The sequence below is a fragment of the Dipodomys spectabilis genome, unplaced genomic scaffold, assembly GCF_019054845.1.
Source record: "Dipodomys spectabilis isolate Male_0828 unplaced genomic scaffold, ASM1905484v1 ptg000289l, whole genome shotgun sequence".
NCBI lineage: Eukaryota > Metazoa > Chordata > Mammalia > Rodentia > Heteromyidae > Dipodomys > Dipodomys spectabilis.
The window spans coordinates 3,218,527-3,236,284 of record NW_024870966.1 but is presented as its reverse complement, the minus strand read 5'-3'; the positions used below and the strand labels follow the sequence as shown (position 1 = coordinate 3,236,284).

Below are 17,758 nucleotides of genomic sequence, written 5' to 3'. Positions count from 1 at the left end.
GCCCTGATCCGATGTCAAAAAGCCTGGTGTGTCTCCTTTTGAGCACCCTCACTGTCTGTTCGAGTATGCCTGTTAGCCCAGTGAGCTCCCTTCCCATGCTTAGCACGCTCCTTCCCCTCTCCACAGCTTAGCATGCTCCCTTCCTAGGCAACACTGGGCCCATGTAGTAAAGGCAGTCAATAATCAGCCTGCAACCCCCTCTACCTCGGGATGGCACTTCTCTGGGGCAGCTACCACCATAGAAGGCAGCAAGAGCCCCTTAGAGTGACCTTCAGGTCTGGGCAGCTGCAGGACCCTTACCTACTATTTGGATAGCAGCCATAAACCCTAGTCTGCCATGATGAAGCCCCTGGCCTCATGTCCACACAGGGTCTCTGCCTCCTAGGCCCTTCTTGCCCCTCCTAAACCTCCTAGGTTATATAGGTCACCTCAGACAGTAGCTGGCGCTTCTTCTCACTTCTCCCTTGTGAGAAGGGGTCGTGCCGGCCCCTTTCCTGGCAGTAAACCTTTCTTTGTTCTCTGTACCTGGATGTCTGCGTGGTTTTCTGGCAAAGTCCAAATAATCGAACAGTGCCTCGGCCTGTTCACTTGCCCGCTCGCTTGCTTACTCAATAAGGCCCGGTCAACTTTCCCTAACCATTGTGACTTGTCTGGAAATCCCTATTCTGCTACGAAGTCAAGGACTTGGGACTGAAACCCTAGGTGGAGGGAGGGTCCCTGCTTCTAGAGGGAAACCTCACAAACCCTTCCCGTGGAAGAGGTGACAGGGCCTCTGCAGGACCAGCACGCGGGGCCTGGGTACTGCACCGACTCCGCTTCTGATGTTCCTTTGAGGAAACAAACCATGTTCTCAGCATCAAAGAGAACTTCTGGGAAACAGCGTTTGCTCCCGATTCAGACCTCGGGGTGAAATGGATGAACGCATCGTGGGCACTACACGGCCTGTAGCTGCCCCTTTTAGTCTGAGAACCAAGGGCGGGCGCCCAGTCCCTTGTCAGGACATTTCGCGTGGTTAACACTGTTTAGGAGAACATCAAAGGAACACCGTTCACTTTTGCTGCTTCTTGTGATCTCGCTGCGTCCAGGGGGCGAGGAAGACGGGCGAGCCCAGCCCCGGACTGCAGGGGGTCCGGCTGCACCCGAGTCCGCAGGACAGAAGGACGCGGACCGGAGCCCGGGGGCTTTGGGGCCGGTGTCCGGGCGGGCGCGGGCGGAGGGCGGGGGCAGTCCCGGCGGGCCCGGGCGGGCGGGCGGCCTCCAGCCACAGGCGTCGCTGTGGTCCGCGCGCGGGCCCGGGAGCCGGTTCCGCCGGGCGCCGGCGCTCGCGCCCAGCAGGGTTTTAGTTTCTGGCGCGAACTTCCGCCGCCCCGAAGTTGCAAGGCGGCTGGGCGCGATGTCGGGGGACAGCGGCGGCTGCGGGCCCGAGGCCCGGGGCCGAGGCCGCGACCCGCACCGGGACCGCACCGGCTCGCGCTCGCGCTCGCGCTCCCCGCTGTCCCGGCGCGGCGCCGCGCCCGAGCGCCGGGCGGCCCCGGAGGGCCCGAGCCTGGACGACTCGGACCCGTCGGATTCCGGGGACGAGATGATGGACCCGGCCGCGCTGGAGGAGGAGACGGACCACGGCCTGTGCCGCCAGATCCGCCACCAGTACCGGGCGCTCATCAACTCCGTCCAGCGTAAGGCGCGGGCGCCTTCGGGGCTGGCGCGGGCCGGGTCGGGCCGGGCGCGGGTCCGCACCACCTTGGCGGGCCCGCCGGAAGAGCGGGGGGCGCCGGCGCCGCGCGCTCCCGCCTTCCGCCCGGCGGCGGGGCCGAGCCGGACGCGGCTCCCCGCGGCTGCACCGGGGGCTGCGCTTCTCCGCGGGCGCGCGGGCCTGGCGGGCGCCGTGACCCCGCCGCCGTCAGGAACGCGCGCGCGCGCTCCCCGTTGGGCCAGGGCTAAGTTTAGCCACCGCGCTGCACCGGGGGACCCCCCCCCCCCCCAGCATCCCGGGCGGCGGACGAGGGACCCCTGTGGGTTGGGGGAGGGGGACACGTCCGCGGCCTCGCGCGGAGCCTGCCTTCCCCATGCCTGTCCGGTTAGCGGGGAATTCGCACGGCGCTAACTCCAGGCAGCGCCTCGATCCTGGACGGAGAAGCACCTTTCTCAAAGTTCGCATGTTTCCTTTTTCCATAGAAAACCGAGAGGATATACTGAATGCTAGTGACAAATTAACAGAAGTCCTTGAAGAGGCCAACACTCTGTTTAATGGAGGTGATTCATTATCGTGTGCTACCATACACATTTTTCTGAGCATGTTAGTTTTGTTGGAGTCAAAGTGCTTTACCAGGTGGGAAACCGAGGTCTTTCCATGCAGGGACAATGCTACTTTTATATGCATTTACCTTTTGATTGGCTTCACATCCAATTCTGGGGGGGGGTCCCCCACAGTGTTTGAACAGGCCTCTCACCCTTATTTTGTTGCCTGTGAACATTTGAGAGCTATGCATGCATGGATCCCATTCATTGACTGGATGAATAGAGAACCGAGCCAGCCTCGGACATTGTGTTGTTTTTCCTGACCTCTGCTCTCGGTCTTCTTTCCCTCAGTGAGTGGTTCACCTATAATGCAGTGCAGGAAGTCAGGCCTTCATGCACCTGCTGGGCACCAGAGGCAGGAGAGAGGATTCAGCTCAGAGCATTGATGTCTGGATTATGGCACTTTGAAAAATAATTTTAGTTTGAGTCAGGTGCTGGTGGCTCCTGCCTTCTGTCCTAGCTACTTAGGAATCTGAGATCTGAGGATCAGGGTTTGAAGCCAGCCTGGGCAGAAAAGTCCATGACACTGTTACCTCCAATAAGCTACCAAAAAAGAAGGAGGTGGAATCATGGCTCAAATGGTGGAGTGCTAGCCTTGAGCCCAAAGGCTCAGGGACAGTGCCCGGGCCCTGAGTTAAAGTTCCAGGACCGACATCCACGTGCACAGAGACGAATCCTAGTTTGAATTAAAAGCAGCAGCCGCAGCTGTGGTAGCGGTGGTCTGCGTTCAGTGACAGAGGACAGATGGCGGTAGTCTCTAGGACAGCTACCCAGACTATTGTTTCTCCAGACCCCTCACAGTTCTGTGGGAACAGAAAGGGGAATGCACATAAATACAGTGGTTAAAAAAAAATGTCAACGGGATTGACTATGTACCAATTCCTTAATTCCTCATATCCTTTGAGGACTGGAATACTTCTAGTCATTTTCTAGTATGGCTGCTTATCTGCTTTGAACACCTGGAGTCTACAAGTTCCCCCCATTGGGTCTTTTTGGATATGACCACGGTCTCCTTTCAACTCTCCTTGGTCTACTACATTTGCTATATCTAAATTCTCCAAATAGTCCTCTTTCACTGGGCTAGACCCCTCCCCCACCCCCATAGCTACTTGCTTCTCTCAACAGCCTGGATCCACAATCTCACCACTGGCATTTCTGACTCACTTACTCCCTTGCTATTTACTCTACATCTGATTTAGGTCTTTACCCACCTTGTCACTTCTCTTCTACTTGTCGATTTCCTGGGTTTGAGGTGGAGGTTTAAGTTGAAATTATTCACTCAATTTGGCCCCAGGAATTGCTCACAAATAGAATTTTAGATGCTTGGCATCAGTGGATCTATGTCTAGTTCTTTTTTTTTTTGGGGGGGGGGGGGTCCAGTCATGGGGCCTGAACTCTGGGTCTGGGCGCTGTCCTTCAGCTCTTCAGCTCAAGGCTAGCGCTCTACCACTTGAGCCACAGCACCACTTCTGGCTTTTTTCTTTTTGCTTATGTGGTGCTGAGGAATCGAACCCAGGGCCTCAGGCATGCAAGGCAAGCGCTCTACCACTGAGCCACCTTCCCAGCCCCATGATGTCTAGTTCTTTAGAGACCTTGCATCCATCCAGAACATGGTATTTTCACTTTTCTTGTATGTGCCATGGGGTTGATGGGCAAGAAGATAGAGAATAGAGCCCAGGAACACAACCAGTGTCTGTCCACGTTTCCACTTTGATCCTTTCCTCATTGTCACCTTTCTCTCCCCCCCCCCCCCCTTTCTCTATCCTGCAGCTTGATATCAGGGTCTGGGTGCTGTTTCTTAGCTTTTTCACTCAAGACTGCTTCTCTAACACTTGAGCTGAAGCTCCACTTTCAGCTTTTCAGTGATTAATTGGAAATAAGAGTCTCAGACTTCCCTGCCTAGACTGACTTCAAGCCGTAATCCTTAGATCTCAGCTTCCTGAATAGCTTGGATTATAGGCATGAACTAGCTACTTCCATGGGGTTTTTTAGTCAGGCTAGCATGATGAAAACCTTTCCTCTTTGAGAACAAACAATGAGTAAGAACAAAAATTTGAGTCAAGTTCTCCAGCCATATGTTGGCTGTTTCTGTGAGGATTGCTCAGGAAGAAAATCACTACTGGGAATGAAATAGCCTTGAGGGGCAAGCCGGGTAGTAGCGTTGAACTTGAATAGGTTCATCTCCTCTTAGCTTCCTTGAGAGTCCTCTTTTAGGCATTCTCAAACCGCTCTTTTGTGATCTCTGTCATTACAGGGTCTATTAAACTTTGCCTTCCTGGTCGTACTTTTTCTTCCAGTTGGTTGAACCTTCCTTCACCTTCCTCGACTTCATACCATCTCGCTCCTACATTTGGTGGACATTTAGAGATTTCTATGGAGTGCTGATTCAATTGGTTTAATTTAGTCAAAGGGAAAAACCAGATGTTTCACATGACAGAGGTTTTGTTTCTCTAGGATTATGAAGCAGTTGTGGTTCAGTATAAAAACTAGAGACCAACTGGCTTTTGGGAAGCCTAGTCAGCCCTGAGATTTTGGGATGGAGCCACTTCTAGAAGTGGGTCTGATCTGTTTCTAGCCTATCCAGACATTTTGTAAATAGTTAGAAATAATAAGGAAAATGTCGAAGGATACTGTATATTTCCTAATATGTGTGTTTCCTTCTTTTCTCCATAGTGTCCCGAGCAAGAGAAGCAGTCTTAGATGCCCACTTTCTCGTTCTGGCTTCAGATTTGGGCAAAGAGAAAGCAAAGCAGCTGCGCTCTGATCTGAGCTCATTTGATATGTTAAGATATGTTGAAGCTCTAGTAAGTTCAAAGCTACAGAGTTTTAATTTAAAAAATTTTTTTGTATAATTACCTTCTCTGCTTCTATCACTTTGTCAGTAATTTTCACTATATTTCCTTTTTCTTCTTTTTTTTCCCCCCTGGACGCAGCCTCCTCTAAAAAGATCTTATCAAATTAAAAGATGAAAGATGAGCCATGTGTTAAGAGTTTCGAGTGGGAACTTGGAGCACTTTGAGAATCTCTCAGTTTTTTGTTTTAGGACTCTTTGAGTGCTCTGGTTACTCAGTCACTTCATGTGTATTCTAGATCCTTCTCAGCATGGGATGGGTTACAGGGGAGGGCACACTGCAGCGGCAGAGCTCAGTTGGAGAGGAGTTAGACTGATGAGGAGGTCTATTTTGGTTACCTTTGAGCATATTTAATAACCACATGATACGATGGCAGTTTTTGTTTTGTTTTGATTTATTCACCTTTCTTTGCCTCTTAGTAAGTTTGAATATTTACACCTGAAATTTAAAAACATTTTTGGATGAAGTTGTCAAAAAAAAAAAAAAAAAGCACACAGTGATCTTTCGTGGCACTTTGTTGTTTGAGACAGCTTTGTCCTGGCACACAAAGATCTGTGTTGGTGTGAACATTGAATTTAGGGCTGCATACTTTGTTTAAATGGTTATTAGAATGATTTAGGCTGGGTGTGGTAGACCAGGTCTGTGTGGCCTACATGTTGAGACTGTCTCAAAATAAAAATTAAAATGTAGGGGTACAGTAGCTCAGTGGGTAGAGTACTTGTCAAGCATGTGTGAGACCTTGGGTTTCATCCTCAGTATTGAGGATAGAGGTAGGGAGGGGAAGAAGAAAAAAAAAAAAAAAGAAATTTAGTGAGATCTGATCAAATAACGTGATTATTTTGTAAAGTCATAATGCAGATAATGATTTTCCAATTTGTTTTTAAAACCTTAATATAAACCTTAAAAATGTTTTATTTGAAACAAAGTTTTATTTAAAAGAATAATAAGGCTGGGAATGTGGCTTAGTGGTAGAGTGCTTGCTTTGCATGCATGAAGTTCTGGGTTCAATTCCTCAGTACCACATAAACAGAAAAAGCTGGAAGTAGTGCTATGGCTCAAGTGGTAGAGTGCTAGCCTTGAGAACAGAGAGGCTCAGGAATAGTGCCTAGGCTCTGAGTTCAAGCTTCAGGACTAGCCAAAAAAAAGGAATAATACATTTAGGGAAACACAATACTTAGTATATCTATGTAGATACTAAGTTGTTTTGGTGTGTGTTGTTTGGGTGCCAGTCCTAGCCTAGGCACTGTGCCCGAGTTTTTATGTTCAAGGCTTGTGCTCTTTCACTTGAGCCATAGTTCCACTTCTGGCTTTTTTTTTTTTTTTTTTCTGTTGGTTTTGAGGCTTGAATTCTGGGCCTGGGCGCGGTCCCTGAGCTCTTCAGCTCAAGGCGAGTACTCTACCACTTAGGCCAAATGCCACTTTCAGTTTTCTGGTGGGTTATTGGAGATAAAAGTTTCATGGACTTTCCTGTCCAGGCTGGCTTTAACCATGATGCTCAGATCTCAGCCTCCTGAGTAGCTAGGATTATAGGCATGAGCCACCGGTGCCCTAATTAAAAAATTACTTTTTAAAATAAGGTAAAGCTCTCTACTTAAAAAAATAAAATAAATTTTAGAAGTCTTAAAGCAATAAATATAAAACTTGACATGTATGGTAGTGTGGACTTGGGTTGGGGAAGGCCTTCTCAGGAATAAAGCATCCAACGTGGATGCTGAGGAGAAGGTTGGTAGACCTGAGCAGACAACAGTGGAAACTTCCTGCTAAGGAGATATAGTGGTGACGGGATGCCAGGTGGAGGATGGCTGGGAGCCCGTCTGTGACTTCAACCAGGCCCTTGCAAGTACTGTAAGCTCTTTGGAGCTTACTTACCCTTGATAAAGTTGAGCTCTTACATTACCATTTTACTTGAATAACTTCTAGCATTTGACAGGATAATGCAATGAGCTATGATCTATTTTGGAGAAAGTTCCAGGAGCTGCTGAGAAGAATATATACTGGGTTGTTGTTGGGTGGGTGGAAAACTCTGTAGATTTCAATTAAGTTCACTTGAGATATGGCATCATTTAATTAGGAGGCTTCTTTGCCAATTCTCTGGTTGGTACATCTGTCCTTTGGTGAGAGTGGAGTATGAAAGTCTCCTAATATTATTGTATTTGGATCTATTTTTTTCCTGTAAGTCTGAGGGTATTTGCTTAACATATTTGGGTGCTCCATTGTTGAGAGAGTTGATAATGGTATTATCCTCTTCTTGGATTGTTCCCTGTATTAATATGTAGTGTCCTTTGTCTTTTTGTATTGATTTTAATGAAAAGTTTATTTTGTCAAATATCAGGATGGCAACTCCGGCCTTCTTGCTGGGAACATTTGCATGGTAGATTTTCCTCCATCCCTTCACTCGAAGTTTGTTTTTATCTTTGGCTGTGAGATGGGTCTCTTGAAGACAACAAAAGGATGGATCTTGTTTTCTGATCCAATCTGTAGTTCTTTTTCTTTTGATTGCTGAATTGAGTCCATTAATATTTATGGTTATTATAGAGAGATACATTGTGTTTCCTGTCATTTTCCTGCTTTCCTCCTGTGCTTACTAAGTTGGTCTTCTAGTGATATCTGTCTGATGGGGATTCCTGATCATGATTATTTTCTTCAGATTGTATTCCTTCTCTTAATATTCTTTGTAGTGCTGGCTTATTTATGAACTCATTTAGTTTTCCTTTTTTTTTTTTTGGGTCCGGTCGTGAGGCCTGAACTCTGGGCCTGGGCGCTGTCCCTCAGCTCTTCAGCCCAAGGCTAGCGCTCTACCACTTGAGCCACAGCGCCACTTCTGGCTTTTTTCTTTTTGCTTGTGGGGTGCTGAGGAATCGAACCCAGGGCCTCAGGCATGCAAGGCAAGCGCTCTACCACTGAGCCACCTTCCCAGCCCTTAGTTTTCCTTTACAATTAAAAATTTTAGTTTCTCTATTGAATGTGAATGCTAGCTTCACTGGATATACCAGTCTGGGTTGGCAGTTACTGGTTCTCCGGGCTCGGATGGTACTTTCCCAGGCTTTCCTTGCATTCAGTGTCTATGTGGCGAGATCTGCAGTGATTCTGATGTTTTCCCCATTTAGTATAGCTCCTTCTTTGCTTTTGCCTCATGTAAGATTCTTCATTGTTTAAATCTAGCATTTTTAACTATGATGTGCTTGCTTAGAAGTGTTACTCGTGGGATCCTGTTTGCTAGGTGTTTGTATGCTTGCTTCTGTGAGATTTTCTCTTTTAAGATTGGGGATATTTTTGGTGGTAATTTTATTGAATAAGTGTTGCATCCCTCTATTCTGGTATTCCTCACCTTGGTCAACCCCAATTATGAAGTTTAAATTTCTTGGCATTGTCTGCTTGTTCTTGGACTTCCCTTTGGCATATTTTGAATGTTTTTTCCATTTCTGTAACTTTTTTTCCCCAGTTGCTGTATTTTGTCTTCAGTACCTGATCTTCTATTTTCCATTTCATTCACTCTATTAACTATGGCTTCCATTGTGGTTTGCATGGAGGAAATCGATCCATTTATCATTTCTATGTCGGTTCTCAAAGTATTAATTTCGTCTTTTAACGAGGTGTGTACTGCATCTATTCTTGAGGGCATCTCTTGTTTGAAATCCTGGGCTTCTTTTTTTTTTTTTGGTCGGCCGTGGGGCTTGAACTCTGGGCCTGGGCGCTGTCCCTCAGCTCTTCAGCTCAAGGCGAGCGCTCTACCACTTGAGCTACAGCCCACTTTCGGTTTTCTGGTGATTTATTGGAGATAGGAGTCTCACGGTCGCTCCTGCCCAGACTGGCTTTGAACCGTGATCCTCAGATCTCAGCCTCCTGAGTAGCTAGGATTACAGGCGTGAGCCACCAGCTCCCGGCCTAAGCATTTGTTTTTTTTTTTTTTGGTCAGTCATGGGGCTTGAACTCTGGGCCTGGGCACTGTCCCTCAGCTCTTCAGCTCAAGGCAAGCACTCTACCACTTGAGCTACAGCACTACTTCCCCGGGCTTCTTTTGATAAGTCGTTTCTTTGTTTAAATTTCAGATCCATTTCTCTCTTTAATACTTGTGTCATTGTCTCTATCAGCTCTTGGATGTAGCATTTGTCTTCCATTTCTTTTTTTCTTTCACTGGAGTTCTTCCCTGCGTGACTATTGGCTTTTGGGGGTGGTTTGCTGTCTTGGCTGTTGATGAATCTTGTAATTTTTTGCTGTGATTTTCGCATGAGGATGCAGGGATTATTGGAGTCAAATCCCAAATTTGTTTTGGTCAATAGATGGCTGCCTTCGCTTGGTTTTGGGTTGGTTCTTGGGTCAGTAACACCTGCCTGGAACACCCAGATGTGGCTTCTTCCACCAGCGCTGGCTGCTGGAGCCCTGGAGCCCAGTTCCTGACTTCAGGCTAGGGGCCAGCAGCGCATCTCTGCTTGGTCTTCTGCCCCCCGGGGACCCAGGCAGGGCTTGTTCAGCCACCAGCTGCTGGAGCCCACACACGAGTTCCTGAAGTTAAATCGAGGACTGGCAGCGACCTGGCCAGCTGGGTGCACTCCAGGGGTTGCTGGGGTGCTTTCACAGGTCCCAGCTTTGGGGGGACTAGTAGCCCAGGTGGAAGGGGGAGGGGTCCCGGTCTAGCTCTGGGGTTACTGCTAGCTCTGGTCTCCCGTGGCGGGATGGGGGGTGCCCCCCCCCAAGGGTACTCACTTGTTCTGAACCTGGTTAAGGGCTGTCCAGTGATGGTGTGGCGGGTGGCTGTATCTGTGTACTGTAGATTGCTGGTTGCCACCGTGCTCTGTTGCGAGGACTGTGGGTAGGGCAGGATGGTGATGGGGGCTCCAGGTCTGGGTTTCATGGTCTCTGTCTCTGTTTACACTGTCCGTGTCCAGCACCAGCGCTGGAGTTCTATGGATCACTTTGGCTTTAGGGTCCCAGGCAGCCCAGGGCAGGGCTGCTTTGGTGGCCTGGCCACTAGCAAGGGGTAGGGGAAGGGTCTTTGTTCAGGTTCTCTGTCTTGGAACTTTTCATTTGGGATGCCATGTTATGTATGTATGTCAGCAGTTTTACTGACAGCTGAACTCTTTGTGATACAACAATCTCCAAAGAGCTTAGTTCTGGCTGGCATTCTTTTTATCTTATTTTTTTTCTTCTTTTGGTGCTGGTCCTAAGACTTGAACCCAGGGCTTAAGCGTTGTCCCTGAGCATTTTTGCACAAGGCTAGTGCTCTACCACTTGACCCATCACTCTCCTTGGGGCTTTTTGGTAGTTTATTAGAGATAAGAGTGTCACAGACTTTCCTGCCTGGGCTGGCTTCAAACCTCCATCCTCAGATCTCACTCAAGCTTCCTGAGTAGTTAAGATTACAGTGTGGACCACCGGCACACAGCCTGGCTAGCATTCTTGATTGACCTGCAGGGGGCTAGAGCTGTGTCTTTCTTGTGGGCACCTATACCCAGTAGAGGAACAGTAAAGCAGTAACTTGTTAATTGTGACAACCAAAAAATTTTAGCACTGCCCAAAGATCCCTAATCACCCTGGTGAGAATCGCTGGTCTTTAGTCATTTCAGTTTCTCACCCAAAGTTCTACATGCATTGGAGCATATTTTTTATCAAAGAGAAGATAACCTTTGAGTAGGAATTTATATATAATGTTTACAGTAATTGAGCCAACATAATAATATGCTGAAAACAAGCTTTGTTTCTGGCCTCTTAAAGGTGTAGTGATAAGGATTATTGGATGTGGTAAATGATTGCTTGCGGCTTTACCTTTTTTTCTTCTTTTTCTTTTTCTTGTAGCTGACATATATGGGTATAAATCCACTAGAAGCTGAAGAATTCATCCGTGATGGAGATAGTTCTGATTTGGAACTTATAGTTTATGACTCCTGGACAATACCGGGAAAAACAGCAGAAAACACCTTTAATAAAACCCATACGTTCCACTTCCTGTAAGATCATTTAAAAATTCAACAGACTAAACCTTTGTCTTTTATTGTAGGGACAAATACCGTTCCGAATTAGAGAGGTTACCACCATGAAGCCATTTTTTGAACTATGTAGACTTAGAAGTCCATGAACTCTTCTTGTAGATGAAGCCTCAAAGCTATCTCTCATCCTGCTTTAGCAAGGCTCTGTGCTGGCATGTTGGTATTCTAGCACATCAGATTTTGGGTCTGTAGCAAACAAGGGGTTTTGTCCTATCATCTTTGAAATCCTTGTCATGTACGACATTTTTTACTCAGGGTACTTAAGATTTGTGCGTTATACACAGGGCCATTAATTGTAGTGTCCTGTGGAGTGATCACTCGACCTATATTGGAGACTATTTGAATTACTAGCATATCAACTGCCTAGTTTACTGTTTGGATACAACTGAAATTTTTTTTAAATCATAACTTTATCATCTTTAAGGATGCAACTCTAATTTTCAGGAGTTTTTCTTTATACTCAGATGAAATTGGCTTCTGTCTACCTTCTTAGTTTGGTACCAGGGAGAAATGAAGAAGTGCTTTAGCTGGTTCTTTTGTTATACATCATTCAGGAACCTTGGTCCAATTGCCTAGGGCACATTTTTCTTTAGGATAACCTTCTAAATTGGTTCAGTCCTTTCTTCCTTATATGATACAGCTCCTGGACATTAATTCTTTAATTCACCCTTTTAGACATCTTGAGATTGAGGTAGAATCACAGTTAGAAGACCGGGCAGATACATACACCAGCCAGTGGGACAGGACACTGTGAAGGTGTTTGAGGAAGTATCTGATTGAGCCAAGCTCAAGGAGTTCTTCTAGAAAGACAGAAGGAGCATACAGGATGTCACAAACCGTCTTGTTCTGGTGATGCAGCCCACATTACTGATGTCTGATCTGAATTTGATTCTGCCATGCCTACTGCTCTCAGTGAAATGAAGCAAAAACACTTGAAAGTATATTTTTCATTAGGTTGGGTTCGATACAAGGAGAGTTCCCTGTGCCAAAGCCCCGAATTGATCGTCCGAGAAGAGCCCGTACAATAGAAGAGCAGCGGGCAATGCCTGCTCAGGTTTGTTCCTTTAAACTACCTAAAGTTAAAATACCATTGATGTCATGTACATGCAGTTGGCCATCTTTTTTTAGGATCTGGAGTCAGGTTTTGTTTTTAAATCACCATTTTATTTAAGCCTTAAATTTTTTATTTTTATAGTTTGGGTCTGTACTTGTATACCAGGATGTCTCAGATTCAGTGCTGTCAACACTTTAAAGCTGGATAGTGCTTTGCTCTGCGGAGATCTGGGCATAATGAGGTTTTAATAACATGTTTAACCTCTACCTACTAGATGCCAATCCTGCCTTCAGCACTCAGTTGTGACAGCCAAAACTCTAGTTATTGGCAGATGATGCCTGGGTGGGAGAGGGGAGTATTAAAATTGAGAATCACTGTTTTAAAGTTCTTTTTGTATTTTTAACTACAGATTTTAAGTTGGGGCTAAAATTGCTAGCAATTCCTAAGAAAACACTTCAGGAGTTTGGGTGTGCAAGAGAGAAGGGAAGATTATGAAGTAGCAAGCAAGGAGGCCAGGCAGTTTGACAGTGGATTCATTTTTTCCAGTTGAAATGTATGGAAGAATCTCATCAGGAAGCAACAGAAAAGGAAGTAGAAAGAATCTTGGGATTGTTGCAAACGTATTTTCGAGAAGATCGTAAGTATGACAAAATTAAAAGTAGCGCAGTTTGAGCTGGTGGCTAACTACTCAGAAGGCTAAGATCTGAGGATAGCAGTTCAATGTCATCCTAGGTAGGAAAGTTCAAGGCCACCAAAAAGCTAGAAGTGGAGCTGTAGCTCAAGTAGTAGAGCACCACCCTTGAGTTCTGATAAAGGGATAGCACCCAGATCCTGATTTCAAGCTCCAGTACAATCCCCATCCTCCCCAACATCACATGCAAGCATGACCAATTGGATTTATCAGACGTTTTATGTAACCAGTCAGGTTATTTTTATTTGAAATGTTTATTTAAAAGGCTCTTAAATTATTTAAAATTTAATTATAGTGTTTGAATGATTTTGATTCTTTCTGGTAATATATGTTTATATTTAATGAGACTTCCTCCTTTTAGAAATAACTGCTTTTTTAGAAGATTTTTTTCTTAATAATACTTTCCACTAAAGTGAGAAAAGAATCCAACTCCTATCTTATCTCCTTACCCCCAGAGATAGTCATTTGTGCAGCCTGGTACATCAGCTTTCACTGTTTGCTGTTTATGTTTCAAAGTAGTTTGGTTGGTTGCTGTTGGTCTTGTTTCTGCGTTTTTAAAACCAACATTTTCTTCTGGAATGTGACTTCTATGTGGTTATTCTTCCCTATTAATACATAGGGAGCTTTTTTTCATATATTTTCTCCTACTGGATAAAGTCCTTACTTCATTTTACTCTTGTACAAGATGGTGATATGATAATCTTGAATGTAATAATGTTGCTTTAGAATGGCTTTTAAGAGGATTGCCAGACCAGCAGGGACCTGTTTTAATGCTGTGCCAAGTTGACCTCCAGAATAGTTGTGTCTCCCTCCCAAACCAGAAGAATGTATTCCTTGCCTGTCTGTGGCAAACACTAGGGTGTAAATCTTATTAGTCAGCAAGTGTCTTTCTGTTTTGAAGATCTTTTTCTCTTTTTTCTGTAGCTGATACTCCAATGTCCTTTTTTGACTTCGTGGTTGATCCACATTCTTTTCCCCGTACAGTAGAAAACATCTTCCATGTCTCCTTCATTATACGGGTAAGAGTTCAGATTCCCTTAATGTTTTTCTATGCTTTTTAAAGAGTATGTAATAAAAGCTGTAGAGGGAAGATACTGGCATAATAATACAGGTTTGACTCACTAGAGCAAAATATTGGCATTCTATTAGTACGAGAGACTAGGTAAAATATTTTGTATACCTTGCTTTTTTGTATCTTTGAAAGTACAGATTATCTTAATCTAGAAGTCCAAAGTCTGAAATGTTCCAAAATATGAAACTTTTTGAGTGCTGATATAATACCAAAGAGAATTCTACATCTAACCTCATGTTTCGGATCATAATTAAAAACATTGCCCAAAAACTTGTATTGACTGGTTTCTCAGAAATAACAAAAGAATATTTTGTCAATATTCCCAGTGGTAGAATTATAAATAATAAAAAAAGTGGGCATAATAAAGTATGCAAATTAGTTAAAGAACTCAGAATTTTCCTTAGGCGATTCAAGGTTGGAGAGTAATAGGTGGTGAAAGTTGATTAGAAACCTGAGCCAGACCCTGCTTAAAGAAAGATATTAAGAGAATTAGTATCTTCCACTTTGTCTCATTAGAGTGGATGTTGATTGTCTACAGATTTTTCTCTATGAACAATTTTTTGTACCTAGTGGCTATAAGCTTGAGCCTAAATTTTGGTCTTTTTAAACTGTTTCTGTTTTAGGATGGTTTTGCAAGAATAAGACTTGACCAAGACCGACTGCCAATAATAGGTAAATTATACTGGAAATTTTAGATTCAGAGAAAATATTCTATTTTATTTATATATATATTTTTTGAGTCCGGTCGTGGGGCCTGAACTCTGGGCCTGGGCGCTGTCCCTCAGCTCTTCAGCTCAAGGCTAGCGCTCTACCACCTGAGCCACAGCGCCACTTCCGGCTTTTTTCTTTTTTCTTATGTGGTGCTAAGGAATCGAACCCAGGGCCTCATGCATGCAAGGCAAGTGCTCTACCACTGAGCTACCTTCCCAGCCCCAGAGAAAATATTCTAGAGTATACAAAATGCTTTTTTAGCTGGGCGCTGGTGACTCATACCTGTAGTCCTAGCTACTCAGAATGCTTGAGATCTGAGAGTCGTGGTTTGAAGTCAGCCTGGACAGGATAGTCTGTGAAACTTATTTCTAATTAACCACCAAAAAGCCAAAAGTGGAGCTGGGGCTCAAGTGGTAGCTTTGAGTGCTACCCAACTCAAGTCAGAAAACATGACCATGGTTTAAACTTTTAATAGATTCAACCTTCATTGAGTCAACATCCGTTGTAAAAATTAACATTTTAACGGAGCAGTGTTTTCCAGGATGGCAGCTTCTTCTCTTTCTGAGATTCTGTGAATCTTGAGTCCTGGAATATTTCCCTCTATCTGTAACTCATGTCCTTCTCAGTTCTCCAGGAGTGAACATGGTCCTTTCATTGCACTTAACTTCACGTTGACAATTTCATATTGCACTCTTACTTGCTTTGTGTTTTAGTGCATACATATGCAGAAGTTTTCTGATGTTTTTGATATGTTAGTCTACGTTTTTTGTTTTTTTCCAAATGGAAGCAAGTGTATCTTCTCAGTACAAGTTTCATTTCTGTTATCATTTGCTGTTCATATTCCCTGTTCTGATTTGATCATCTATAACATGTCTTTTAAACAGAGCCTGTTAATATTAATGATGAAAGTGAAGGCATCGATCATCATACCCAAATTAGGAATCAAGGAATTATAGCTCTGAGTTACCGTGACTGGGAGGTAAGAATGTGTGTCGCCCTCCTTGATTCTGGGGCTGACTTCTCTTGGTATGATGCACTGCCCAAATGTTCTTTTCTTCCCTATTAGGAGATTGTGAAGACCTTTGAGATTTCTGAGCCTGCAATTGCTTTGGGTCAGAGCCAGCAGAGGCTAAGTGCTTGATGCCACTACAGGTGACATTTTCTATATGATAGCTGTGCAGTTTTATTACAGTTTATTTGGCAATCCGAATCACACTTTTTTCCTATTGAGTGCTCTATTGTTCATAGAGAAAAATCTGTAGACAATCAACATCCACTCTAATGAGACAATGTAGAAGATACTGGTGCAAAAGACAGAGGCAGGATCTTGTGAGTGGGAGTCCCTTTATCCCTTCTAAGGATTGGTTACTTCAGTACAGCTGGAAATTCAGTGCAGGACACTTTGTTCCAGATCTGGATGTTTGTTTTTTTTTTTTTGTTTTTGGTGTGGGTCCTGGGTCTTGAACTCAGGATCTGGGAGCTGTCTCTGAGCTTTTGTGCTCAAGGCTAGTGCTTTACGACTGGAACCAGAACTCTACTTCCAGCTTTTTTTTTTTTTTTTTTAATGGTTAACTGGAACTAAGAGTCTCATGGATTTCCCTGTCCAGGCTGGCCTTGAACCATGTTCCTTAGATCTTAGCCTACTGAGTAGCTAGAATTAAGAGCATGCTCCACCTGCACCTGGTTAGATTTAGATTTTTAATGCCCTAACAAATTAATAACTTAGATGAGTTAACCCAGGGCTTTGGCGTAGTAGATAGGCACTCTGCCACAGGAGCCACGCCACTCCTCACCCTGCCCAAAGGGGGCATTTTTGAGCTAGATAATCATTACTTTTATTTTTCTAGCTCTAATAATTAACATGAGCCTTTTAAGGAATGTAGTCTTTATATGTTTCAATTAATTGATCTTTTGTTCTATGATCATTTCTGTTAAAGTGTTTTGAGGGAAAGAGGCTATGCATTACTATATATGTGATATATCTATATCAATTTAAGTGATACATATGGATGTATATTTATGCATATATATATATACACGCACATACACACACACACATGCCCCAATAATGTAGAATAACCTAGGCCCTACTCACTGAGGGCACAGTCCTTAGATTTCATTTATATGTATCACATGATCTTTGCATTTATCAACTGTTAACCAGCTCTATTTCCTCCTTTTTTAGGACTCCATTGGATCATGTAATCCCAAAAAGGAAGAAGCATGTATTGTACATATTGTATGATTAAGCATTTTTAAAGATAGTTTTAGCAAATTGTAGCTTTTGATAGTTAAGAGGATTGTTATGATTTGTCTTTGATTAAAGGAGATTCACTGCCATATAAATAATTGTATACAACAAATAATTGTAGTTACTCATTATTTCTCTTCTTGGAGTTTTTCTAGTGTTGTCCTATTAAAAGTTTCTCTTAGGTTGTCAGTCCTATGGATCATTTTTTAGTTCTTTCAATGTCTCTACGTTGTAAAGTTAGCCAGTCAAATCAACCTCAGGTTATCAGGTGTTTCGTACAAAATTGTGTTTACACATTAAAATGGTCAAATAGCTGTAACTGCATACAATTTAGCCTTTGATTTGCATACAGGGAGCTACTTAAGCCTTTGGTAAGCCAGGCAGAACTACTGTCTCCAGCAACGCCAGCCCTAGGTCTACACGCATGCTTCTCATCTCTTTGGAACTTTCTAGTCTGTCCTTGGTGCGTTCCGGGCTCCTTCTCTCATCTTCCAGCTTTCTGCTTCTACCCTGTTTCTCTCCACTCCTCTGGGGTCTGGAGTAGAGGTGCCTCTTTCTGTGGAAGACTGGATTATGGTTCTTCCTGCTTCTTAGTCATTCCCCTCTGTCTGTATCTGGTTTTCCCCTTAACTGTAGTCATGTCTCTAAAAAGTTCCTTTTTATTGTAGTTTGTTTTTGCAGTGCTAGGATTTGAACTCAGGGCCTAGCATTTGCTAGGTTGGCGCACTCTAAGGCTCACTTGAGCCTTACATCCAGTCCTGCCACTTGCTGTTTTTTCAGATGGAGTCTAGTGGACTTTTCTGCTTAGGCTGGCTTCAAACTGCTATCCTTCAGCTCTTAGCTGC

At 44.3% G+C, this 17,758-nt stretch overlaps 1 protein-coding gene across 1 annotated transcript; it reads left to right on the top strand.

Moving 5' to 3' along the window:
• Window positions 1-1,378: 1,378 nt before the first annotated feature.
• On the top strand, window positions 1,379-17,115 carry Nsmce4a (NSE4 homolog A, SMC5-SMC6 complex component). The gene is made up of 11 exons (XM_042701443.1): window positions 1,379-1,676; window positions 2,176-2,253; window positions 4,972-5,102; window positions 10,944-11,095; window positions 12,089-12,188; window positions 12,735-12,825; window positions 13,804-13,898; window positions 14,575-14,623; window positions 15,547-15,641; window positions 15,729-15,814; window positions 16,848-17,115. The coding sequence occupies exons 1-10, from the start codon at window positions 1,394-1,396 to the stop codon at window positions 15,801-15,803; spliced, it is 1,149 nt and encodes a 382-aa protein (XP_042557377.1). The 5' UTR covers window positions 1,379-1,393; the 3' UTR covers window positions 15,804-15,814; window positions 16,848-17,115.
• Window positions 17,116-17,758: the final 643 nt, after the last annotated feature.

What these genes read in the sequence shown, in the direction of transcription:
- Nsmce4a (XM_042701443.1), top strand. Translation starts at nt 1,394, where the DNA reads ATGTCGGGGGACAGCGGCGGCTGCGGGCCCGAGGCCCGGGGCCGAGGC. An exon ending in AGACCGACTGCCAATAATAG is followed by an intron (nt 14,624 to 15,546) that starts GTAAATTATACT and finishes TCTTTTAAACAG; the next exon opens with AGCCTGTTAATATTAATGAT. An exon ending in TGAGTTACCGTGACTGGGAG is followed by an intron (nt 15,642 to 15,728) that starts GTAAGAATGTGT and finishes CTTCCCTATTAG; the next exon opens with GAGATTGTGAAGACCTTTGA.